General features: G+C 41.5%; 2 protein-coding genes across 6 annotated transcripts in view; one reads left to right on the forward strand and one right to left on the reverse strand.

The window, feature by feature from the left end:
- clcn7 (chloride channel 7) overlaps positions 1-4,908 on the reverse strand; it is a 45,455-nt gene extending 40,547 nt beyond the window's left edge. The window contains exons 1-2 of one of the 2 annotated variants that reach the window (XM_061905156.1): positions 4,653-4,908; positions 1,087-1,164 (exon numbers count right to left, since the gene is read on the reverse strand). In XM_061905156.1, the coding sequence (XP_061761140.1) occupies positions 1,087-1,164; positions 4,653-4,739 (165 nt within the window). In that variant the 5' untranslated portion in view covers positions 4,740-4,908. The remainder of the gene's footprint in view (positions 1-1,086; positions 1,165-4,652) is intronic. The other variant, XM_061905155.1, reaches the window with a different exon arrangement.
- Positions 4,909-7,768: 2,860 nt separating this feature from the next.
- slc2a6 (solute carrier family 2 member 6) lies at positions 7,769-27,399 on the forward strand. Of its 4 annotated transcripts, none has more exons than XM_061905161.1 (11): positions 7,769-8,113; positions 8,193-8,263; positions 12,133-12,404; positions 12,572-12,668; positions 14,498-14,597; positions 16,947-17,140; positions 20,513-20,688; positions 20,758-21,026; positions 23,688-25,497; positions 25,818-25,871; positions 26,107-27,399. In XM_061905161.1, the coding sequence occupies exons 2-9, from the start codon at positions 8,210-8,212 to the stop codon at positions 24,056-24,058; spliced, it is 1,533 nt and encodes a 510-aa protein (XP_061761145.1). In that variant the 5' UTR covers positions 7,769-8,113; positions 8,193-8,209; the 3' UTR covers positions 24,059-25,497; positions 25,818-25,871; positions 26,107-27,399. The 4 variants fall into 4 exon arrangements, with proteins under 4 accessions (XP_061761145.1, XP_061761143.1, XP_061761141.1 ...); XM_061905159.1 differs by lacking the exon at positions 25,818-25,871 and having other exon boundaries at positions 23,688-24,584; positions 24,819-25,785; positions 25,872-27,399; XM_061905157.1 differs by lacking the exon at positions 25,818-25,871 and having other exon boundaries at positions 23,688-25,785; positions 25,872-27,399.

Genomic DNA, 27,399 nt, shown 5'->3' on the forward strand with positions numbered 1-27,399 from the left:
ATTTTCCAGCATTAAAAAACGACAGTTGGTACAAAAATGCAGCTGCTAGACTTCTGACAAGGACAGGAAAGATGCAACAATAATACTATCCTATCTTGCTGGTTGTATTGTACCATCAATTTTGGCCAGATCTCTGTGTTCTGAGAACTCCAGCTTATTAGTCATTCTCCAAGCCCCCAAAAAATCTGCAGGCTTGAGAGCGTTTTCTTTTTGGGTCCCAGTTCTCTGGAATTCCCTTCTTGCAACAGTTACAGGTGCTACCTCAGTATGAGCATTTAAATCCATCCATCCATTTTCTACCGCTTATTCCCTCGATTGAAGTTGAGATAGGCGCCAGCGCCCCCCGCATTTAAGTCCCATCTTGAAATTCGTTTTTATACTGTAACCTTTAATTAGCATTGTTACAGCATATCTCTGACATTAGATTAGATTAGATTAGATAGTACTTTATTTATTCCGTCAGGAGAGTTCCTTCAGGAAAATTAAAATTTTCAGCACAATCCCATTCAAGATCAGACAAACATTACGGGGAGACAGAACAGGATCGCTGACGGGTCTGCCGGCTTCCAGCGCCCCTTACAAAAAAGGTGAGATACAGGTAAACAGGGGGGGGGGGGGGGATGGGAGAAAAAAATAGAAGATTAAAATAAAATAAAAAAATCGGTCTAAGCCTGGGCCCTGGAGAGGGGGTGCAGACTGAGGCCAAGGGAAAAAAACAACTCAACTCATAGCCATAGTACACATCCCTCTTACATGTGTGTAAGAGGGAAACATCAAACATCAAAGAACACAGAGGACATTAAAGACATAAAAGCAGCAGATACAACCAGACACTTCTACATACAGCTATGAATAAAAAGTAAAAGAAACATATCCACTGTGGTGGACTCTGCGGTGTTCCACGCCATCGTCCGCTGGGGTGGAGGGAGCAAGGCCAGAGACAGGAGCAGACCCAACAAAGCAACCAAGATTGAATTGTTCTAAACACACGACCAAATTGGGTTCTAAATGGTGTGTTTGGGGGTTTCAGCCCGCTTCATATTGACTGGCTTGTTTATGTCATTTGAAGACAGAATGGCATTTTACCTCATCCGACATCATCTCCTCTTCCAAATCCACCGTGCTCAGTCGGCCTATTTGGAACACAGCGCCTCCAGCAGAGGACTACGGAGCACAGAAATAAACATGTGTTCAACAATTTGCAGATCATGAAAAAAAAAACACAGTGGCATTCTATTAAATGGCCCTTGGCGGGGGGGTGTCTATCATAAAAACTGTTACACTAGCGAGAAATCAATGATTATTCGAGAGATAACCTGCAATAATTCAAGTTTAAATGACAAAAGACACACAAGTAAGAATTGGAATGGGAAATGCAAACTGCAATAAGAGTTGAGTTTTGTTCCACCTTTAGTCAGTGTGATGCTGACAGTAATAGCTCGGGTGGAAGTAAGCCTTATTTTCCACTCTTTCCACATCAAGTGGAACTTTACTAGAGTACAGTGTAAGTAGCAGATGATAAAGCATTTATAATTCATTGTCTGAACACAGACACTGTAGTCGAAAAGCTACTTGCTTTTCTCTATCTTCTTGTTATGTGACATTCATCCTCCACTGTTGTCATTTCTAATATAAAGTACAGTAAAGTTTTTACTTATATCTGTCAGTCAACTCACCATGAAAGCACTAAAACATACCGGTGTAGTGAGTTGACATTATTCACCCAAGGAACTTTACTTATTAGAGCAGTGGTCCCCAACCTTTTTGTATCCGCGGACCGGTCAACGCTTATTTGTCCCGCGGCCCGGGTGGGGTCCTTTTTTTTTCTTCTTTTTTTTTCTTTGTCTAGAAAAAGGGAGGTTTTTGTGGTTGGTGCACTAATTGTAAGTGTATATTTAGTTTTTTATGTTGATTTAATTTTTAAAAAAAAATTTTTTTTTTTTTTTTTTTTTTTTTATAAATAAAAATTAATAAAAAATTCTTCGGTGGTTGGGGACCACTGTATTAGAGGGTTCCAGTCACACGGTTTTTCACGGGACACATTTCGTGCGTTGTTGTTGCACTAGTGAGCCACGGATGAGGAGATGCTGCTCCGTTATTGATTGAAGTAAAGTGTGAATGTCATTAGAACAGTTAGCCCCATATTTTGACACTCCCGTCCTTGCACGCTACACCGCTACAACAAAGATGACGGAGAGAGGATGGTGTCGAAGTGGAGGCTCGTAAATAAGAGCGCCCACAAAACGGTGCATCCTGAAGAGACTGTCAGAAAGTGACTTGAAGATGATGTGTAAAACATCATCTATGCAACATTTTGAGCAAAGAACCACTTTGTTTAAGTTTGTATCCAATCAGAATTCAGTTAGCTTATATTGCCATGCTGTACCAAATGTGCCAGACGCCTTCAGAATCAACAATGTGTGTACACTGTAAGTAAACCAGGACATACAGTTGATAGATAATTGAGATAGCCAATCAGATCACAAGTTGTTGTCAGTAAGGCCTTCTAGCTGGCCTCACCTTGAGCGTGACATTTACGCGTCCTGTGATAGGATACGTCATCGAGACCGTTAGCGGATGAATTTGACCACACATACAGTTGATAGACAGTTGCGATAGCCAATCAGATCACAAATTGTTGACAGTTACTGTTCTGCTAGAACTAAAATGTGTAAACTCTTGTTGTAAAAGTGTGTCATGCTTGTCATGTAATGAACAATGTTCCATGTGTGTGTCGCCATCATGTGGTCAGGGCAGTTCATAAATCTTTGAGAAGTGTGTACTTTCAATCAAACTTTATTGACCGGAAGTTGCATAAGCCAAGCAGATACATTTACAGCAGGGGTCACCAATGCGGTGCCCGCGGGCACCAGGTCGCCCGTAAGGACCAGATGAGTCGCCCGCCGGCCCATCCATCCATCCATCCATTTTCTACCGCTTATTCCCTTTCGGGGTTGCGGGGGGCGCTGGCGCCTATCTCAGCTGCAATCGGGCGGAAGGCAGGGTACACCCGGGACAAGTCGCCACCTCATCGCAGGGCCTGTTCTAAAAATAGCTCAAATAGCAGCACTTACCAGTGAGCTGCCTCTAATTTTAAAATTGTATTTATTTACTAGCAAGCTGGTCTCGCTTTGCTCAACATTTTTAATTCTAAGAGAGACAAAACTCAAACAGAATTTTAAAATCCAAGAAAATATTCGAAAGACTTGGTTTTCACTTGTTTAAATAAATGTATTTATTTTTTTACTTTGCTTCTTATAACTTTCAGAAAGACAATTTTAGAGAAAAAATACAACCTTAAAAATGATTTTAGGATTTTTAAACACATATACCTTTTTAACTTTTAAATTCCTTCCTCTTTCCTGACAATTTAAATCAATGTTCAAGTACATTTATTTTTTTCATTGTAAAGAATAATAAATAAATATTAATTTAATTCTTCACTTTAGCTTCTGTTTTTTTGACAAAGAATATTTGTGAAATATTTCTTCAAACTTATTATGATTAAAATCCCCCCCAAATATTCTGGCTTTTCTAGAAAATCTGTAGAATCAAATTTAAATCTTATTTCAAAGTCTTTTAAATTTCTTTTAAAACTTTTGTTCTGGAAAATCTAGAAGAAATAATGATTTGTCTTTGTTAGAAATATAGCGTGGTCCAAAGTGCAGATTGGATTTTAACCTATTTAAAACATGTCATGAAAATTTTAAATACGAATCTTAATCAGGAAAAATTATTGATGATGTTCCATTAATTATTTTTTTTACTTTTTCAAAAAGATTCGAATTAGCTACTTTTTCTCTTCTTTTTTTCGGTTGAATTTTGGATTTTAAAAAGTCAAAATTGAAAATAAACTATGTTTCAAAATGTAATTTTCTTTTTTTTCCTGTTTTCTCCTCTTTTAACCCGTTCAATTAAGTGTTTTTTTTCATTATTTATTCTCTATAAAAAAGCCTTCCGTAGAAGGAAAAAAAATGTACGACGGAATGACTGACAGAAATACCTTTTTTATTTATCTGTTTCTATATATATTTATTGAGAGAACTCATTAAGATGATCAGTGTTTCCACAAAGATAAATATCATTAATTATTAATTATAACATAGAGTTAAAGGTAAATTGAGCAAATTGGCTATTTCTGGCAATTTATTTAAGTGTGTATCAAACTGGTAGCCCTTGGCATTAATCAGTACCCAAGAAGTAGCTCTTGCTTTCAAAAAGGTTGGTGACCCCTGATTTACGGTGTATGTTTGAATTTATTTTATAAATGCGCCAGAAAATAACCTGTTTTGTACACTGATGATGTGTTTCAATGCACAGTAGGGTGTAAATGTGTTTCTGTATAGTATTTCTCCAGCAATGGTCATGTGGTGACATCATTGATGCTATTTTTTGAGGTCATCATCGAAGTCGGACATCACTGAAGGCCTAGGTGGGAAACGCACGGCCCGCCACTGGCTAAAAATGCTCCCCGGGCGCGGCCGCCGCTGCTGCTCACTGCTCCCCTCACCTCCCAGGGGGTGGAACAAGGGGATGGGCCAAATCCAGAGGGTAATTCCACCACAGCAAGTGTGTGTGTGTGACTATCAGTAGTACTTAAACTTCAACTTATTTGTGATCGGCTGTTAGCATGTTAGCATGTTAGCTCTCACCTCCCGTCGCGCCTCACAGCCATTTAGCAGCGGCGTGCCCTCGTCGCCCCGGCTCGACCACGACACTTTCTTCGTGATGTTGGCCATCGCAGTCCACCGGTGTCGCCCAAAAGATGTCGTCTCAGCTCACGAAGTGTGACAAATGTTTGCAGTCAGAAGCCATTTCCACCGCTGCGATGATAATAATGATGATGATGATGATGATGATGGTCCTTCACGGAACTCGTGACGCTTTAGTAAATATGTACGGGAAGCGCGCCGGTCCAAATGTGGTCTTTAGCCGCAATGGATGCTGGGTATTGTAGTTCCGAACCTCCATTCGCGCGCTTTTACTTTCGGTCTGCCTGTTCTAAAATGAAATAAAATCTAACATATGTTCCCACTTTGTGAACATGTTTTAACTGACATACGTGTTTGCCATATCCATACATGAAAATATTTATTTATTACAACATTAAAATACGGTAGTATAGTAGACCTAAGTGTTCATTAAGTACCACCATAATGACAACATTAAATACAGTAATGTAGTAGACCTAAGTATTCATTAAGTACCACCATAATGACAACATTAAAATACAGTAGTGTAGTAGACCTAAGTGTTCATTAAGTACCACCATGATGACAACATTAAATACAGTAGTGTAGTAGACCTAAGTATTGATTAAGTACCACCATCATGACAACATTAAATACAGTAGTGTAGTAGACCTAAGTGTTCATTAAGTACCAACATAATGACAACATTAAATAGAGTAGTGTAGTAGACCTAAGTATTCATTAAGTACCACCATAATGACAACATTAAAATACTGTAGTGTAGTAGCCCCTAAGTATTCATTAAGTACCACCATAATGACAACATTAAAATACTGTAGTGTAGTAGACCTAAGTATTCATTAAGTACCACCATAATGACCATCAATAAAATACAGTAGTGTAGTAGACCTAAATACTCATTAAGTACCGCCATAAGGAGAACATTAAAATATAGTAATGTCGTAGACCTAAGTATTCATTAAGTACCACCATAATGACCAACAATAAAATACAGTAGTGTAGTAGACCTAAATACTCATTAAGTACCACCATAATGACAACATTAAAATACTGTAGTGTAGTAGACGTAAGTATTCATTAAGTACCACCATAATGACAACAATAAATACAGTAGTGTAGTAGACCTAAGTATTCATCAAGTACCACCATAAAACATTAAAATACAGTAGTATAGTAGACCTAAGTGTTCATTAAGTACCACCATAATGACAACATTAAATACAGTAGTGTAGTATACCCAAGTATTCATTAAGTACCACCATAAAGACAACATTAAATACAGTAGTGTAGTAGACCTGAGTATTCGTTAAGTACCACCATAATGACAACATTAAAATACTGTAGTGTAGTAGCCCCTAAGTATTCATTAAGTACCACCATAATGACAACATTAAATACAGTAGTGTAGTAGACCTAAGTATTCATTAAGTACCACCATAATGACCAACAATAAAATACAGTAGTGTAGTAGACCTAAATACTCATTAAGTACCACCATAATGACAACATTAAAATACTGTAGTGTAGTAGATCTAAGTATTCATTAAGTACCACCATAATGACCAACAATAAAATACAGTTGTGTAGTAAACCTAAATACTCATTAAGTACCACCATAATGACAACGTTAAAATACTGTGGTGTAGTAGATCTAAGTATTCATTAAGTACCACCATAATGACCAACAATAAAATACAGTAGTGTATTAGACCTAAATATTCAGTAAGTACCACCATAATGACAGCATTAAAATACTGTAGTGTAGTAGACCTAAGTATTCATTAAGTACCACCATAATGACCAACAATAAAATACAGTAGTGTATTAGTCCTAAGTATTCATTAAGTACCACCATAATGACCAACAATATTATACAGTAGTGTAGTAGACCTAAATACTCATTAAGTACCACCATAATGAAAACATTAAAATACTGTAGTAGACCTAAGTATTCATTATGTACCACCATAATGACAACATTAAATACAGTAGTGTAGTAGACCTAAGTATTCATTAAGTATCACCATAATAACAACATTAAAATACTGTAGTGTAGTAGACCTAAGTATTCATTAAGTACCACCATAATGACAACATTAAATACAGTAGTGTAGTAGACCTAAGTATTCATTAAGTACCACCATAATGACCAACAATAAAATACAGTAGTGTAGTAGACCTAAGTATTTTGGGAGAACATCCGCACTGTAACACAACATAAACACAACAGAACAAATACCCAGAATTCTTATGCATCCCTAACTCTTCCGGGCTACATTATACACCCCCGCTAGCACCAAACCCCGCCCACCTCAACAGACGCACGGGGGGGGGGGGGGGATTTGGTGTTAGCAGGGGTGTATAATGTACCCTGAATGCAGTGTTATTTCATTTTAAATTTCAAAAGAGTTTGGTGGCTCCCATTGTTTTCTTTATTTTGTAAAACGGGTCAAAATGGTTCTTTGATTGGTAAAGGTTGCCGACTCCTGCTGTACAGTAAGCCGAAACTCTACAAGCTATATGCATACTCTCTCTCTGTGTTCCTTCCCATCTGTGATGGTCTCGTGTCCCCCTTGTCGTCTTCCAGCAGCCTACCTCTGTTCCCGCGTCGCGAGCTGTGGGTCTTGTCTCCCTGTGTTCCCCCCTGGTTCTCTCTGGCTCCCCCTTTTGGATCTCGACCTCCCGCCTGAACACGGACTTTGGTACCTCTCTATTGACCTCCTGCCTGCTCACAGACTTCCAAGCCAGTCTTGCCCCCTCTTTGGACTTCTGCCTCTCGCTCAACACTACTGGTAACACTCAACATTGAATTCCCACACATAGTCGCACACCACACACATATTTGGGTTGGTTTACACTTCATATTATTGTATATTAATAAATATAGACGTCCCTGCTCTCTGTGTCGTCTTCTTCCTCCGTAGAAGCCGTAACACATCATGTGTGAATGTACATGGTGGGAAGAGTGCTGGACTTTTTTTCCTCCTTCTGACTCAACCACTCACTTGACTTCTGCTTTCATTTTGACTTTACTTCATGCAGGCACTGTCCTGCCATACTTCTTCCCCAGGTAGCGCCTGTCTGCCTGACAAATTAATCATTAATGACAAAATACTGTAAGACATACAGTAAGTATTATTTAATTTTCATGATATGATGCCACCCGCGACCTCGATAGGGACAAGCGGTAGAAATGGATGGACGGGATGGATATGATGCCATATCTTTGGACGCTGACTCAGTAATTGTCACCACAAACTCCCCGTTACATGTCATTTTTGAAAGTCCAGTGGTTCCCAGTTTTACTTTCATGTTGTCTTCGTGACCAGCTGCCAGTCCGTCATGTCCATTCCAGTCTGGACATTCCTCCCACTTCTACAGGACGCTTGAGTTCCTTCTGGGTAAATATGAACGCTTTAAAAGAAAAATGATGCTTTGTCTTGGCTGTAATGAAAAGTTTTTTGCCGCATTGTTGTACAGCTCTCCTGTGTGCTGGGATGGATGAATCAAGACCGCTGCTGCCTAGGAGACAATCATCATCTGAATCCACGGTAAGAAACCAAAACACACACTAAAAAGCCAACAAATAACCAACCAATCAAAGCCAGCCAAGAGGACCAGAATGCAGATTTACCTCGGGCACAAATACACCCCACTACTGTCACAGATGCTGGCTTTTCCACTCTGTGCCTAGAACAGTCCGGAAATGATTATTTTCCTCTTTGTTCTGGAAGACACGACGTCCACAGTTTCCAGAAACAATTGGAAATGTGGACTCGTCAGACCACAGAACCCTTTTCCGCTTTGCATCATGTTCTGGCAACTTTATACTGAATTTCAAGATACTTTGATCCCGTCTTTAAAAAGTCAAAACTGTCACATGTTGTTGACGAACCCCAAGATGCAGAGATGGCGGCAGGCATTGTGCAGGAAAACATGATTTAATTTAACACTAAAACAAGAACAAACAAAAGGGTACAAACAAAAGGTGCGCACAAGGCGCAGAACAAACGTGGCTGGACTTAGACTTAGACAAACTTTAATGATCCACAAGGGAAATTGTTCAGACCCACTGTGGTGGGAAGTAGCTGTGCCTCCCCAGCTGCACAGCTATTCAGAGCCCCCCCTCAAGGGACGGATCCCAGACATCACCAGATAGGCCCACAGACGAAAGAGATGGGTGGGAGAGGGCTTGAAATCAGGCCAAAGTTTTCTTTAATTCAGCCATCATCACCAGAATTCTGTCAAGTCTCTCTGCCATTGAAATATCTGCGGGGTTCGAATTTGGTTGGAGTATTCAGTCACATGTTGTTGTGGACGAACCCCAAGATGCAGAGATGGCGGCACGCATTGTGCAGGAAAACATGATTTACTTTAACACTAAAACAAGAACAAACAAAAGGGTACAAACAAAAGGCGCGCACAAGGCGCAGAACAAACTTGGCTGGACTTAGACTTAGACAAACTTTAATGATCCACAAGGGAAATTGATCAGACCCACTGGGGTGGGAAGTAGCTGTGCCTCCCCAGCTGCACAGCTATTCAGAGCCCCCCCCCCCTCCCCCCCTCAAGGGACGGATCCCAGACATCACCAGATAGGCCCACAGACGAAAGAGATGGGTGGGAGAGGGCTTGAAATCAAGCCAAAGTTTTCTTTAATTCAGCCATCATCGCCAGAATTTTGTCAAGTCTCTCTGCCATTGAAATATCTGCGGGGTTCGAATTTGGTTGGAGTATTCTGTCACATGTTGTTGTTGACGAACCCCAAGATGCATAGATGGCGGCAGGCATTGTGCGGGAAAACATAATTTACTTTAACACTAAAACAAGAACAAACAAAAGGGTACAAACAAAAGGCGCGCACAAGGCGCAGAACAAACTTGGCTGGACTTAGACTTAGACAAACTTTAATGATCCACAAGGGAAATTGATCGGACCCACTGGGGTGGGAAGTAGCTGTGCCTCCCCAGCTGCACTGCTATTCAAAGCCCCCCCCCCTCAAGGGACGGATCCCAGACATCACCAGATAGGCCCACGGACGAAAGAGATGGGTGGGAGAGGGCTTGAAATCAAGCCAAAGTTTTCTTTAATTCAGCCATCATCGCCAGAATTCTGTCAAGTCTCTCTGCCATTGAAATATCTGCGGGGTTCGAATTTGGTTGGAGTATTCAGTCACATGTTGTTGTGGATGAACCCCAAGATGCAGAGATGGCGGCAGGCATTGTGCGGGAAAACATGATTTACTTTAACACTAAAACAAGAACAAACAAAAGGGTACAAACAAAAGGTATGCACAAGGCGCAGAACAAACTTGGCTGGACTTAGACTTAGACAAACTTTAATGATCCACAAGGGAAATTGATCAGACCCACTGGGGTGGGAAGTAGCTGTGCCTCCCCAGCTGCACAGCTATTCAAAGCCCCCCCCCTCAAGGGACGGATCCCAGACATCACCAGATAGGCCCACAGACGAAAGAGATGGGTGGGAGAGGGCTTGAAATCAGGCCAAAGTTTTCTTTAATTCAGCCATCATCACCAGAATTTTGTCAAGTCTCTCTGCCATTGAAATATCTGCGGGGTTCGAATTTGGTTGGAGTATTCTGTCACATGTTGTTGTTGACGAACCCCAAGATGCAGAGATGGCGGCAGGAATTGTGCGGGAAAACATAATTTACTTTAACACTAAAACAAGAACAAACAAAAGGGTACAAACAAAAGGCGCGCACAAGGCGCAGAACAAACTTGGCTGGACTTAGACTTAGACAAACTTTAATGATCCACAAGGGAAATTGATCAGACCCACTGGGGTGGGAAGTAGCTGTGCCTCCCCAGCTGCACAGCTATTCAAAGCCCCCCCCCCTCAAGGGACGGATCCCAGACATCACCAGATAGGCCCACAGACGAAAGAAATGGGTGGGAGAGGGCTTGAAATCAGGCCAAAGTTTTCTTTAATTCAGCCATCATCGCCAGAGTTCTGTCAAGTCTCTCTGCCATTGAAATATCTGCGGGGTTCGAATTTGGTTGGAGTATTCAGTCACATGTTGTTGTTGACGAACCCCAAGATGCAGAGATGGCGGCAGGCAAACAAAAGGGTACAAACAAAAGGCGCGCACAAGGCGGAGAACAAACTTGGCTATGAACAAAAACTAGCACAAAGGCTAACTGTGGACTAGAAACAAAAACACTTACTGTGACATGAAGGAACTATGACAGAGTGAACAGAAGTAGACACAGCTACAACGATAAGTATTAATGACATTACAGGTAGTGGTGACAATAATCCAGCACTGACTGGAGGGGAAGGCAGCTTTAAATAGTAGCTGGCTGATTGACACCAGGTGTGGCCAGGTGCCAATCAGCCACAGCTGAGGGTGCACAGCACGCAGGGAGACAAACAGGAAACAGAACCAAAACAAGAGCGCTGACAGGAAATACAACCAACACAGAGGGGAAAGTAAAACACAACCAAACTGTCAGGAGCAAGCCTGACAAAAACATTATTTCAGGTTTTTACATGCGCTGAACTAAACATGTGTTTTAAAAAACTGCTTTTAACCAAATGAGGTTTTTACTGTACGTAAACATACTAAGTGTGTGTTTGTGGGACTTAGGGTGCAGTTGGGGTCCCTTTAAGATTCTTGCGTGTGAAAGCCTAGAATTTGGCCACGCAATTCAATTCTATGGTTATTGTCAGAATAATTGTATTTAAGTTATCACAAAACTTTGTGTTGCCTCGAGTTCCCGGCGAGAGGACAAAAGATGTCTTTGATCCTACCAAGCAAAAGGCTTGTTAAACTCCACTTTTTAGGATGGGAAGCGACATGAAGGTGTTTTTTTTTTATCTATTGTAATCCACTGCGATGAGGTGGCGACTTGTCCAGGGTGTACCCTTCCTTCCGCCCGATTGTAGCTGAGATAGGCGCCAGCGCCCCCCGTGACCCCGAAAGGGAATAAGCGGTAGGAAATGGATGGATGGATATTGTAATCCACAGGAAGATCTTGTCTTGAACCTAGATCTGCAAAGCGGAGAGGAAGCAGGACCCGACGCAAGCTCCAGGCATCTTTTCTTTGAACTGTTTTGTGACCAAGGTTGACGGCTGTTTACGACCCCCATGCCTTTACCAACAGATGTTGCCATGTAATCAGGGAAAGTCCAAATAAAAGAGGAGGCGTACAATCCTCTTGCCAGAGCGTGGTAGAAGACTGTACAAAGAGTACAGCCCAGACGTTTCTCCTCATTGAGCTAAATTGAATCCTGTCTCTGTTTAATTCCTTGCTTCTTGTCTGTCTAATAGATGTCATCAGTGTTTGAACCTGACAGTTATCATTGCTCTTTTCTAATAATCGGATTCGTGAACATGTTTGACTTTTGTCCACACCATCAATGTCTGCTCTGATTTGTACACTTTTCTCTGTTCCAGTTTCAAAAATCCAATCTGCTCCTGGCGGTTTTTGCCGCCGTTTTGGGGAACTTCAACTTTGGTTATTCTTTGGTCTATCCGTCCCCCGTCCTGCCGGTGCTCCAAGGTCCTGATGCGGACCCCCGGCTGAGGATGGACACCTCCCAGGCCGCCCTGTTCGGCTCGGTCTTCATGCTGGGCGTGGCTGGTGGCGGGCTGGCGGCCATGCTGCTCACGGACCTGATTGGGAGAAAGCTGAGCATCATGGCGTCAGCAATACCTTCTGCTATTGGGTCAGATATTCTATTATGACAGTACAGTAGATTCTAACACTGGTACATACAGTACTTGAAATATTCATATTCAAATAAAGCCAAAGCTAATCAAATGATCAGGTATTGAAAAGCAGTAAGAAACTTAGGCTTAGCTTTTTCATGTATTCTTAATGTGTGTGTTTCAGTTACCTGTTAATGGGAGGGGCTACAGAGCTGTGGATGCTCCACCTTGGCCGTATCCTCACAGGTGTTGCCGGTGGGGTGACATCAGCATCCATTCCTGTAGGTTACCATGGTTACAGTGGCTTTGTTTGTGCAATATTCAGCGGTAATGATGATACAGTTTATGGCAAAGTCTTAAAGCAGGACTTGACATAATAGAAATAATACACTGTACAGTGCAAAGGACATTTTCTTTCATTCTAATCTTCTTGTTTTATATATATATATATATATATATATATATATATATATATATATATATATATATATATATATATATATATATATATATATATATATATACACACAGTGGGGTAAAAAATTATTTAGTCAGCCACTGATTGTGCAAGTTCTCCCACTTAAAACGATGACAGAGGTCTGTCATTTTCATCATAGGTACACTTCAACTGTGAGAGACAGAATGTGAAAAAAAAATAGAGGAATTCACATTGTCGGAATTTTAAAGAATTTATTTGTAAATGATGGTGTAAAATAAGTATTTGGTCAACCATTCAAAGCTCTCACTGATGGAAGGAGGTTTTGGATCAAAATCTCACGATACATGGCCCCATTCATCCATCCATCCATCCATTTTCTACCGATTGTAGCTGAGATAGGCGCCAGCGCCCCCCGCTACCCCGAAAGGGAATAAGCGGTAGAAAATGGCCCCATTCATTCTTTCCTTAACACGGATCAATCGTCCTGTCCCCTTAGCAGAAAAACAGCCCCAAAGCATGATGTTTCCACCCCCATGCTTCACAGTAGGTATGGTGTTCTTGGGATGCAACTCAGTATTCTTCTTCCTCCAAACACCACCAGTTGAGTTTATACCAAAATGGATACATGGATGATACAGCAGAGGATTGGGAGAATGTCATGTGGTCAGATGAAACCAAAATAGAACTTTTTGGTATAGAATACTGAGTTGCATCCCAAGAACACCATACCTACTGTGAAGCATGGGGGTCGAACATCATGCTTTGGGGCTGTTTTTCTGCTAAGGGGACAGGATGATTGATCCTTGTTAAGGAAAGAATGAATGGGGCCATGTATCGTGAGATTTTGAGCCAAAACCTCCTTCCATCAGCGAGAGCTTTGAATAGTTGACCAAATACTTATTTTCCACCATAATTTACAAATACATTCTTTAAAATTCCTACAATGTGAATTCCTGGATTTTTTTTTTCACATTCAGTCTCTTATGATGAAAATGACAGACCTCTGTCATCATTTGAAGTGGGAGAACTTGCACAATCGCTGGCTGACTAAATACTTTTTTGCCCCACTGTACATATTGTTGGATTTGGTTGTCTTTTTATGTCCTCGTCAGATTTTAGAACAGCTAAAGTGTGAGCCTTTTACATAGACCTTGAATTTGGAATGTTGGAATGAAGACATAACAATCCCTATCTCAACTGTCCGAAGTAGGGAGGAGAAGAAGAGGGGCGAGTGAGAGTGAGTGAGGAGGGAGAAACTGCCATTTTAGGATTAGATCAATTTGGACCGTGCCTTTGAAATGTTGTATCTAGATTGATCTCCCAAAGCGCTTTGGTTATAAAATATCAAAATGAGTAACCTCTGTCTCTGATTGATTTAAAACCAGCTTATGTGTCGTAAAAGAACCTGGGGGCGTTGACCGAAGGAAGAACGGGTCCAAAACGCAACAATATATATATATATATATATATATATATATATATATATATATATATATATATATATATATATATATATATATATATATATATATATATATATATATATATATACATACACACACGCACTATAGTTATATAGTACAGTAGTACAGTTGACGTGCTTCAATAGTCATTCTATGTTAGCTGACCACTTTCTGCTTCAGTGAGTCCAACAGGTGTGTTTCTGTGCAGGTGTACATCTCTGAGATCTCCCATAAATCCCTGAGAGGAACACTGGGCTCCTGCCCTCAGTTCACTGCCGTGTTTGGAGCCTTGGTGCTCTACGCTTTAGGTACTCCATCTTACTTCTTCTTCAATGAAACAGTGCAGACATTGCAGGAGGAAGTCTTCTGCTTGTGTGTATGACGTGTGTGCATGTGTGTGTGTGTGTGACATGTGTGCACGTGTGTGTGTATGACATGTGTGCATGTATGACGTGTGTGCATGTGTGTGTATGACGTGTGTGCATGTGTGTGTGTATGACGTGTGCATGTGTGTGTGTGTGACATGTGTGCATGTGTGTGTGTGACATGTGTGCATGTGTGTGTGTATGACATGTGTGCATGTATGACGTGTGTGCATGTGTGTGACATGTGTGCACGTGTGTGTGTATGACGTGTGTGCATGTGTGTGTGTGTGACATGTGTGCACGTGTGTGTGTATGACGTGTGTGTGTATGACATGTGTGCATGTATGACGTGTGTGAATGTGTGTGTGTATGACGTGTGTGCATGTGTGTGTGTATGACGTGTGTGCATGTGTGTGTGTATGACATGTGTGCACGTGTGTGTGTATGACATGTGTGCACGTGTGTGTGTATGACGTGTGTGCATGTGTGTGTGTATGAAATGTGTGCACGTGTGTGTGTATGACATGTGTGCACGTGTGTGTGTATGACGTGTGTGCATGTGTGTGTGTATGACATGTGTGCATGTGTGTGTATGACATGTGTGCATGTGTGTGTGTATGACATGTGTGCATGTGTGTGTGTATGACATGTGTGCATGTGTGTGTGTGTATGACATGTGTGCATGTGTGTGTGTATGACATGTGTGCATGTGTGTGTGTATGACATGTGTGCATGTGTGTGTGTGTGACATGTGTGCATGTGTGTGTGTATGACATGTGTGCATGTGTGTGTGTATGACATGTGTGCATGTGTGTGTGTGTATGACATGTGTGCATGTGTGTGTGTATGACATGTGTGCACGTGTGTGTGTATGCCATGTGTGTACATGTGTGTGTATGACATGTGTGCATGTGTGTGTGTATGACATGTGTGCACGTGTGTATGACATGTGTGCATGTGTGTGTGTATGACATGTGTACATGTGTGTGTGTATGACATGTGTGCACGTGTGTGTGTGTGTGTGACATGTGTGCATGTGTGTGTGTATGACATGTGTGCATGTGTGTGTGTGTATGACATGTGTGCACGTGTGTGTGTATGACATGTGTGCATGTGTGTGTGTATGACGTGTGCATGTGTGTGTGTATGACATGCGTGCATGTGTGTGTGTATGACATGTGTGCATGTGTGTGTGTATGACATGTGTGCATGTGTGTGTGTATGACATGTGTGCATGTGTGTGTGTGTATGACATGTGTGCATGTGTGTGTATGACATGTGTGCATGTGTGTGTGTATGACATGTGTGCATGTGTGTGTGTATGACCTGTACATGTGTGTGTGTATGACATGTGTGCACGTGTGTGTGTGACGTGTGTGCATGTGTGTGTGTATGACGTGTGTGCATGTGTGTGTGTATGACATGTGTGCATGTGTGTGTGTATGACATGTGTGCATGTTTGTGTGTATGACGTGTGTGCATGTGTGTGTGTATGACATGTGTGCATGTGTGTGTGTATGACATGTGTGCATGTGTGTGTGTATGACGTGTGTGCACGTGTGTATGACATGTGTGCATGTGTGTGTGTATGACATGTGTGCATGTGTGTGTGTATGACATGTGTGCATGTGTGTGTATGACATGTGTGTACGTGTGTGTGTATTACATGTGTGCGTGTGTGTGTATGACATGTGTGCATGTGTGTGTGTATGACATATGTGCATGTGTGTGTGTATGACATGTGTGCATGTGTGTGTGTATGACATGTGTGCATGTGTGTGTGTATGACATGTGTGCATGTGTGTGTGTATGACATGTGTGCATGTGTGTGTGTATGACATGTGTGCATGTGTGTGTGTATGACATGTGTGCATGTGTGTGTGTATGACATCTGTGCACGTGTGTGTGTATGACATATGTGCATGTGTGTGTGTATGACATGTTTGCATGTGTGTGTGTGTGACATGTGTGCACGTGTGTGTGTATGACATGTGTGCACGTATGTGTGTATGACATGTGTGCATGTGTGTGTGTATGACATGTGTGCATGTGTGTGTGTATGACATGTGTGTACGTGTGTGTGTATGACATGTGTGCATGTGTGTGTGTATGACATAAGTGCACGTGTGTGTGTGTATGACATGTGTGCATGTGTGTGTGTATGACATAAGTGCACGTGTGTGTGTATGACATGTGTGCATGTGTGTGTGTATGACATGTGTGCATGTGTGTGTGTGTGTGACATGTGTGCACGTGTGTGTGTGTGACATGTGTGCACGTGTGTGTGTGCAGGTCTTGTGTTACCTTGGCGCTGGCTTGCAGTGGTCGGGGGTGTGCCAGCATTGCTGATGGTGGTCCTGCTGGCCTTCATGCCCGACTCCCCCAGACGGCTGCTGAGCCTGGAGAGAGAGCAGCAGGCCGAGCTCGCCCTCCGCTGGCTGAGAGGAGTCCACTATGACGTGCAGAGCGAGCTGGAGGCCATTAAGGTGACCCAGACAAGCAGGAAGTAGCTGTGACACACCAAGTTTGCTACTTCACACGCTGTCACGTATTGGATGATTGATTTCTTTAATTCAATGGATATCAGCTCCTTCTTCATTTCAGTTAGGTCCATTTCTAGGATGTTACAGAGTGCCCAGAGAGGTTATTAAAAAGGGAAAAATTTGTGGAAACGACGACGGGAAAACCCTGTAGCTCACACTTTAGACCACACTTGGCAAAACATGTCCTGGTTAAGTAAATGGTTTGTACAAGTACATCCACTATTCTACCTTCGAGGTAATCGAAGCGCTTTGACGCTATTTTCACATTCATCCATTCACACACACCTTCACAATGATGACATCTATAATTATATGTTGATAAACTATCATAAATGAATCTTCTAGCACATACACAATGTTGACATAATTATAATTTGATAAAGACGAGGAAAATACGCGACTAGTAAACACCACATGCAAACATGACGTCTTAGACACGACGTTAAATGATGAAATACAACCTTACCCCTTAAAAAAACGATGCATATTTATCCAGGAGAGTCTTGATATCAATCAATCAATCAATGTTTATTTATATAGCCCCAAATCACAAATGTCTCAAAGGACTGCACAAATCATTACGACTACAACATCCTCGGAAGAACCCACAAAAGGGCAAGGAAAACTCACACCCAGTGGGCAGGGAGAATTCACATCCAGTGGGACGCCAGTGACAATGCTGACTATGAGAAACCTTGGAGAGGACCTCAGATGTGGGCAACCCCCCCCCCCTCTAGGGGACCGAAAGGAATGGATGTGGAGCGGGTCTAACATGATACTGTGAAAGTTCAATCCATAGTGGCTCCAACACAGTCGCGAGAGTTCAGTTCAAAGCGGATCTAAGACAGCAGCGAGAGTCCCGTCCACAGGAAACCATCTCAAGCGGAGGTGGATCAGCAGCGTAGAGATGTCCCCAACTGATACAGGCGAGCGGTCCATCCTGGGTCTCGACTCTGGACAGCCAGTACTTCATCCATGGTCATCGGACCGGACCCCCTCCACAAGGGAGGGGGGGACAGAGGAGAAAAAAGAAAAGAAGCGGCAGATCAACTGGTCTAAAAAGGAGGTCTATTTAAAGGCTAGAGTATACAGATGAGACTTAAATGCTTCTACTGAGGTAACATCTCGAACTGTTACCGGGAGGGCATTCCAGAGTACTGGAGCCCGAACGGAAAACACTCTATAGCCCGCAGACTTTTTTTGGGCTCTAGGAATCACTAATAAGCCGGAGTCTTTTGAAGGCAGATTTCTTGCCGGGACATATGGTACAATACAATCGGCAAGATAGGATGGAGCTAGACCGTGTAGTATTTTATATGTAAGTAGTAAAACCTTAAAGTCACATCTTAAGTGCACAGGAAGCCAGTGCAGGTGAGCCAGTATAGGTATATATGTATGTATATATGTATATAAAGGTATATACAGTATAGGTATATATGTATGTATATAAAGGTATATACAGTATAGGTATATATGTATGTATATAAAGGTATATACAGTATAGGTATATATGTATGTATATATGTATATAAAGGTATATATGTATGTATATATGTATATAAAGGTATATACAGTACAGGCGTAATGTGATCAAACTTTCTTGTTCTTGTCAAAAGTCTAGCAGCCACATTTTGTACCAACTGTAATCTTTTAATGCTAGACATGGGGAGACCCCAAAATAATACGTTACAGTAATCAAGACGAGACGTAACAAACGCATGGATAATGATCTCAGCGTCTTTAGTGGACAGAATGGAGCGAATTTTAGCGATATTACGGAGATGAAAGAAGGCCGTTTTAGTAACGTTTTTAATGTGTGCCTCAAAGGAGAGAGTTGGGTCGAAGATAATACCCAGATTTTTTACCGTGTCGCCTTGTTTAATTGTTTGGTTGTCAAATGTTAAAGTTGTATTATTAAATAGAGGTCGGTGTCTAGCAGGACTGATAGATACCAATGACCTTGACCCTGCAGTCACACAGCAAGAAGTTGTAGACCTGCAGGATGTTCCAAGTTTCCATCTGGATCACAATAGTTCCATAATGCGGCTGCTAGACTTTTGACAAGAACAAGAAAGTTTGATCACATTACGCCTGTACTGTATATACCTTTATATACATATATACATACATATATACCTATACTGTATATACCTTTATATACATATATACATACATATATACCTATACTGTATATACCTTTATATACATATATACATACATATATACCTATACTGTATATACCTTTATATACATATATACATACATATATACCTATACTGTATATACCTTTATATACATATATACATACATATATACCTATACTGGCTCACCTGCACTGGCTTCCTGTGCACTTAAGATGTGACTTTAAGGTTTTACTACTTACGTATAAAATACTACACGGTCTAGCTCCATCCTATCTTGCCGATTGTATTGTACCATATGTCCCGGCAAGAAATCTGCCTTCAAAAGACTCCGGCTTATTAGTGATTCCCAAAGACCAAAAAAAGTCTGCGGGCTATAGAGCGTTTTCATTTCGGGCTCCAGTACTCTGGAATGCCCTCCCGGTAACAGTTCGAGATGCCACCTCAGTAGAAGCATTTAAGTCTCACCTTAAAACTCATTTGTATACTCTAGCCTTTAAATAGACTCCCTTTTTAGACCAGTTGATCTGCCGTTTCTTTTCTTTTTCTTCTATGTCCCACTCTCCCTTGTGGAGGAGGTCCGGTCCGATCCGGTGGCCATGTACTGCTTGCCTGTGTATCGGCTGGGGACATCTCTGCGCTGCTGATCCGCCTCCGCTTGGGATGGTTTCCTGCTGGCTCCGCTCTGAACGGGACTCTCGCTGCTGTGTTGGATCCGCTTTGGACTGGACTCTCGCTGCTGTGTTGGATCCATTATGGATTGAACTTTCACAGTATCATGTTAGACCCGCTCCACATCCATTGCTTTCCTCCTCTCCAAGGTTCTCATAGTCATCATTGTCACCGACGTCCCACTGGGTGTGAGTTTTCCTTGCCCTTATGTGGGCCTACCGAGGATGTGGTAGTGGTTTGTGCAGCCCTTTGAGACACTAGTGATTTAGGGCTATATAAGTAAACATTGATTGATTGATTGATTGATATGTCTGGGAACACAACCAACAGATAATCCTTGAAGTTTAGGGATAAAGTGTAGTTTTTTTGCTAGTGCCTGCTTTTTGCAGGAAGATTCAAGTCTTTTTTTTGTACTCTGATAGTTAGCTTGGTGGACCACTACTTCCTGGAAGAAGTCCCGTGTGGGAATACCAGCGATTGACAGGTGTTTTGTCCCCCGCAGCTCAGTATCAGCCTGCAGAGACATCTGCCGTGGTCCCAGCTGGCCAAGCCCGTCTACTACCGGCCCATCATCATCTCCGTGGCCATGCGTCTGCTGCAGCAACTCACCGGCATCAGTCCCGTTCTCGTCTACTTGCAGCCCATTTTTTCTCACAGCAACGTCTCGCTGGATCCCGGGTAGGAAAAGCTGGTACGCACCTTTAACGATCACCGGGGAGAGTTTTTCAAAGCATCCGTGTCTCTCAGGTTTGACGCTGTAATCGTGGGCTTGGTTCGCCTCCTTTCCGTTACCGTGGCAGCGGTTTTGATGGACAAGGCCGGGCGTAAAGTTCTACTGTACATCTCAAGCTTCCTGATGTTCTTGTCCACCCTGACCCTGACCATGATTTCCTACAATGCACCTGACCTCCCTGGCCCCGGACCCTCCAACCTCACTCTAAGTACTCTGCACACCGCCAGCAAGCACACGGCTGCAGGGCCCCTTCCACTTATCAGCGTCATGGTATTCATTTTTGGTGAGTCATGAAAGCTGCATGAAATCATTCAAATCCATCAAAAAATTCATAATTTTTAAAAAACTAAGTAAAAATTAATGCTGCAAGCAGCGATGGAAGGGACCGGATTTTGCTGGTGTTTCCTGCCTTTACCCATTCAACATATCTTTACCTGCACATTACCTACCTTCCCTGCATCCTGGGGTCCCACCTGTGCTTCCTTTTTTCACCCATACTTGCTGTGCTTCCTGCCATCACCCAGACAACATAACTTTACCTGCACATTACCTACCTTCTCTGTAACCTGGAGTCAAACTGGTGCCTCCTTCTTTCACCCAGTCAACATATCTTTACCTGCACATTACCTACCTTCCCTGCATCCTGGAGTCACGCTGGTGCTTCCTTTTTTCACCCATACACGCTGGTGCTTCCTGCCATCACCCAGACAACATATCTTTACCTGCACATTACCTACCTTCTCTGTATCCTGGAGTCAAACTGGTGCCTCCTTCTTTCCCCCAGTCAACATATCTTTACCTGCACATTACCTACCTTCCCTGCATCCTGGGGTCACACTGGCGCTTCCTTTTTTCACCCATACTTGCTGTGCTTCCTGCCATCACCCAGACAACATAACTTTACCTGCACATTACCTACCTTCCCTGCATCCTGGGGTCACACTGGTGCTTCTTTTTTTCACCCATACTTGCTGTGCTTCCTGCCATCAACCAGACAACATAACTTTACCTGCACATTACCTACCTTCTCTGTATCCTGGAGTCAAACTGGTGCCTCCTTCTTTCTCCCAGTCAACATATCTTTACCCGCACGTTACCTACCTTCTCTGCATTGTGTGGTCACGCTGGTGCTTCCTGCTTTTAAGCAGCCATCTTGAGACGGCAGCAGCAGCAGCGTAGCGGTTTTTTGAAGGCTCGTAAATTTAAAACCGGAGCAGTTAGAAAAACTCTTTCATCAACTTTTAATCAGAAGGGTTCAATCTCTTTCCTGTGCGAGTTTGAAGCCGACACGACAAACGCGCTCGGAGGAGATAATGTTTAAAAAAGGTGACGGGTTTTTACAAAACTTTTGTTTTGAAGGGGTAATTGCCAACTTCCTGTTGATTTTTGCTGAAGGATGTCAATGAATGAAATGTAGGTATAAGTGAGACCTACATAGAGGTTTTTGTTTCATGTCTCTACAACATTCCTACCGGAAGTTACAAGCAGTTTTGTCTGTTTTCTTCCTAGGAGCAGTTTTGTCTGTGTTTTATTCCTAGGGGGCGCTAGAGCGCAATTTTGAGTTTTGGGGTTAGGTTTTTTATTAGATCGCAATTTTCGCCAGTCCTGATGTGTGTGTCCAGTTTGGTGAGTTTTGAAGCTTATAAGGGGGTCAAATTACAGCTCAAAGAGGGAAAAAATGAATAGTTTTTAGTAAACTTTTGTTTTGGAGGGGTTTTTGCCAACTTTCTGTTGATTTTTGTTGAAAGATGTCATTTTATGAAATTTAAGTCTAAGTCAGATCTACATGGAGGTTTTTGTTTCATGTCTCTATGACATTCTTAACGGAAGTTACAAGCACTTTTGTCTGTTTTCTTCCTAGGAGCAGTTTTGTCTGTGTTTTATTCCTAGGTGGCGCTAGAGCGCAATTTTGAGTTTTGGAGTTAGGTTTTTTATTAGATCGCAATTTTTGCCAGTCCTGATGTGTGTGTCCAGTTTGGTGAGTTTTGAAGCATGTTAAGGTGGTCAAATTACAGCTCAAAGAGGTAAAAATGAAATTTTTTAGTAAACTTTTGTTTTGGAGGGGTTTTTGCCAACTTTCTGTTGATTTTTGTTGAATATTGTCAGTTTATGAAATTTAAGTCTAAGTCAGACCTACATAGAGGTTTTTGTTTCATGTCTCTACGACATTCTTAACGGAAGTTACAAGCAGTTTTGTTTGTGTTTTATTCCTAGGGGGCGCTAGAGCGCAATTTTGAGTTTTGAGGTTTGTTTTTTTTATTAGATGGTAATTTTCGCCAGTCCTGATGTTTGTGTGTTAAATTTGGTGAGTTTTTAAGCATGTTAAGGGGGTCGAATTACAGCTCAAAGAGGCGGCGGTATAATAATAATAATAAAACCTTAGAAATTCAATAGGGTCCTCTGTCCCAAAGGGACATCGGGCCCTAATAATAAGTAATTATAGTGAATAATATACATAATAATGTACTTGATAGTATGATTTATTACGCTGTATATTATATATTGTAGGAAAAAGTCATGATAAAATCCTATTGTATTTTTACAAAAACACATTTTTAGAATTCTGAGAATAGGGTCAAACATTGTAAGAAGTGAAGTGAAGTGAATTATATTTATATAGCGCTTTTCTCAAGTGACTCAAAGCGCTTTACATAGTGAAACCCAATATCCAAGTTACATTTAAAGCGGTGTGGGTGGCACTGGGAGCAGGTGGGTAAAGTGTCTTGCCCAAGGACACAACGGCAGTGACCAGGATGGCACAAGCGGGAATCGAACCTGCAACCCTCAAGTTGCTGGCACGGCCACTCTACCAACCGAGCTATGAAAAAAAAGTGTAAATAGTGTGAGAAAGAAGCTGTAACGCTAACTCCTTGATCTTTAATCCGTGCACAAACATTTAATTTGCTGTGTTGTCTACTAAATGTTTCCTTGTCTGGTCTCCTAGGATACGCCATGGGGTGGGGGCCCATCACCTGGCTGCTGATGTCAGAGGTGTTGCCTCTGGTGGTCAGGGGCGTGGCCTCAGGCCTGTGCGTGACGGTCAGCTGGTTGACGGCCTTTGCCCTCACCGCCGCCTTCACCTACCTGGTGGACAGGTACGGCCTGTACGTGCCTTACCTTTTCTTCACCGTGGTGTGCGTCCTGTGCCTGCTCTTCACCGCCGTCTGCGTGCCGGAGACTCGCGGCCGCTCGCTGGAGGAAATAGAGAACTATTTCAGGACGCGGACATTTACTATTGAGAGTGAACGTTCCAATGAGGGGCGACGTCCATTTCCTACCGCTTGTCCCTCTCGGGGACAAGAAGAAGAAATATGAAAGTGCATGTCCACGTGTCAGTCCTGTGATTGACAGCTGATCCGTCCCAGGTGTCAGCTTCCTTCTGGCCATCAACAGCTTGAGGAGTTTGCAACTGGAATGTACGACTCCATAATGCAAATATGATTCATGTGTGTGGGAAAGATTTTTTAAAAAGATGCACACTTTGTCTCAAAGCATGTTAAATAGATTTCAGTGGACTGGACATAAAATAGAATGTAAAAAACCCTCATAGAAATGGGTTATTAGAAGTCAAATATATGAATGTTGAAATGTGCAAACCTAACTGCAAAGAAATTGGCTGAAAATGTTAGCATGCTATTGTGAGCACGGAACATTAGCATTAGTGGCCTGCAAACGTGTATGAAATTGAGGCGTACGCACCCAAAATTAGCATAAAAGTTAGCAAATGCCACGTACAAAGTTATGACTTTGAGGTGTACGCCTGCGAAATTTGTAAAAAAAAAAAAAAAGTTAGCATCTTAACAGTTAGCATGTGTCAAGAACCAAGTTATATGACTCTGAGGTGGACGCCTGCATAATTAGCAAAAAAAGAGTTAGCATCTTAACAGTTAGCATGTGTCAAAAACCACGTTATATGACTGATGTGTACGCCTGCAAAATTTCCCCCAAAAAACAGTTAGCATGTGTCAAGAACGAAGTTATATGACTGAGGTGTACGCCTGCAAAATCTGCACACATAACAATTTAGCATCTTAACAGTTAGCATGTGTCAAGAACCAAGATATATGACTCTAAGGTGGACGCCTGCAAAATTAGCAAAAAAAAGAGTTAGCATCTTAACAGTTAGCATGTGTCAAGAACCAATTTATATGACTCTGAGGTGGACGCCTGCATAATTAGCAAAAAAAAGAGTTAGCATCTTAACAGTTAGCATGTGTCAAGAACCAATTTATATGACTCTGAGGTGTACGCCTGCAAAATTAAAAAAAAAAAGTTAGCATCTTAACAGTTAGCATGTGTCAAAAACCACGTTATATGACTGATGTGTACGCCTGCAAAATTTCCGAAAAAAAAACAGTTAGCTTGTGTCACGAACGAAGTTATATGACTGAGGTGTACGCCTGCAAAATCTGCACACATAAAAATTTAGCATCTTAACAGTTAGCATGTGTCAAGAACCAAGATATATGACTCTAAGGTGGACGCCTGCAAAATTAGCAAAAAAAAGAGTTAGCATCTTAATAGTTAGCATGTGTCAAGAACCAATTTATATGACTCTGAGGTGGACGCCTGCATAATTAGCAAAAAAAAGAGTTAGCATCTTAACAGTTAGCATGTGTCAAGAACCAATTTATATGACTCTGAGGTGTATGCCTGCAAAATTTGAAAAAAAAAAGTTAGCATCTTAACAGTTAGCATGTGTCAAGAATCAAGTTACATGACTGGGGTGTACACCTGCAACATTTGCAAAAAAAGTTAGCATCTTAACAGTTAGCATGTGTCAAGCACCACGTAATATGACTGATGTGTACGCCTGCAAAATTTCCCCCAAAAAACAGTTAGCATGTGTCAAGAACGAAGTTATATGACTGAGGTGTACGCCTGCAAAATCTGCACACATAAAAATTTAGCATCTTAACAGTTAGCATGTGTCAAGAACCAAGATATATGACTTTAAGGTGGACGCCTGCAAAATTAGCAAAAAAAAGAGTTAGCATCTTAATAGTTAGCATGTGTCAAGAACCAATTTATATGACTCTGAGGTGGACGCCTGCATAATTAGCAAAAAAAAAAGAGTTAGCATCTTAACAGTTAGCATGTGTCAAGAACCAAGTTACATGACTCTGAGGTGGACGCCTGCATAATTAGCAAAAAAAAGAGTTAGCATCTTAACAGTTAGCATGTGTCAAAAACCACGTTATATGACTGATGTGTACGCCTGCAAAATTTCCCCAAAAAAACAGTTAGCATGTGTCAAGAACGAAGTTATATGACTGAGGTGTACGCCTGCAAAATCTGCACACATACAAATTTAGCATCTTAACAGTTAGCATGTGTCAAGAACCAAGATATATGACTCTAAGGTGGACGCCTGCAAAATTAGCAAAAAAAAGAGTTAGCATCTTAACAGTTAGCATGTGTCAAGAACCAATTTATATGACTCTGAGGTGGACGCCTGCATAATTAGCAAAAAAAAGAGTTAGCATCTTAACAGTTAGCATGTGTCAAGAACCAATTTATATGACTCTGAGGTGTACGCCTGCAAAATTAAAAAAAAAAAGTTAGCATCTTAACAGTTAGCATGTGTCAAAAACCACGTTATATGACTGATGTGTACGCCTGCAAAATTTCCGAAAAAAAAACAGTTAGCTTGTGTCACGAACGAAGTTATATGACTGAGGTGTACGCCTGCAAAATCTGCACACATAAAAATTTAGCATCTTAACAGTTAGCATGTGTCAAGAACCAAGATATATGACTCTAAGGTGGACGCCTGCAAAATTAGCAAAAAAAAGAGTTAGCATCTTAATAGTTAGCATGTGTCAAGAACCAATTTATATGACTCTGAGGTGGACGCCTGCATAATTAGCAAAAAAAAGAGTTAGCATCTTAACAGTTAGCATGTGTCAAGAACCAATTTATATGACTCTGAGGTGTATGCCTGCAAAATTTGAAAAAAAAAAGTTAGCATCTTAACAGTTAGTGTGTGTCAAGAATCAAGTTATATGACTGATATGTACGCCTGCAAAATTTCCCAAAAAAAACAGTTAGCATGTGTCAAAAATGAAGTTATATGACTGAGGTGTACGCCTGCAAAATCTGCACACATAAAAAGTTAGCATCTTAACAGTTAGCATGTGTCAAGAACCAAGATATATGACTGTGTACGCCTGCAAAATTTGACAAAAAAAAGTTTGAATCTTAACAGTTAGCATGTGTCAAGAACCAAGTTATATGACTCTGAGGTGGACGCCTGCAAAATTAGCAAAAAAAAGAGTTAGCATCTTAACAGTTAGCATGTGTCAAAAACCACGTTATATGACTGATGTGTACGCCTGCAAAATTTCCGAAAAAAAACAGTTAGCATGTGTCAAGAACCAAGATATATGACTGTGTACGCCTGCAAAATTTGACCAAAAAGAGTTAGAATCTTAACAGTTAGCATGTGTCAAGAACCAAGTTATATGACTCTGAGGTGGATGCCTGCAAAATTTGAAAAAAAAAAGTTAGCATCTTAACAGTTAGCGTGTGTCAAGAATCAAGTTATACGACTGGAGTGTACATCTGCAACATTTGCAAAAAAAGTTAGCATCTTAACAGTTAGCATGTGTCAAGAACCAAGTTATATTACTGAGTTGTGCGCCTGCAAAATTTGA

Source organism: Nerophis ophidion, linkage group LG07 (assembly GCF_033978795.1).
Source record: "Nerophis ophidion isolate RoL-2023_Sa linkage group LG07, RoL_Noph_v1.0, whole genome shotgun sequence".
NCBI classification, from domain to species: domain Eukaryota; kingdom Metazoa; phylum Chordata; class Actinopteri; order Syngnathiformes; family Syngnathidae; genus Nerophis; species Nerophis ophidion.

Bases quoted from the DNA above. Each gene is read 5' to 3' on its own strand.
- slc2a6 (XM_061905157.1), top strand. From the start codon at position 8,210: ATGGATGAATCAAGACCGCTGCTGCCTAGGAGACAATCATCATCTGAA. The intron at 8,264-12,132 runs GTAAGAAACCAA...TCTCTGTTCCAG, and splicing joins AATCATCATCTGAATCCACG to TTTCAAAAATCCAATCTGCT. The intron at 21,027-23,687 runs GTGAGTCATGAA...CTGGTCTCCTAG, and splicing joins CGTCATGGTATTCATTTTTG to GATACGCCATGGGGTGGGGG.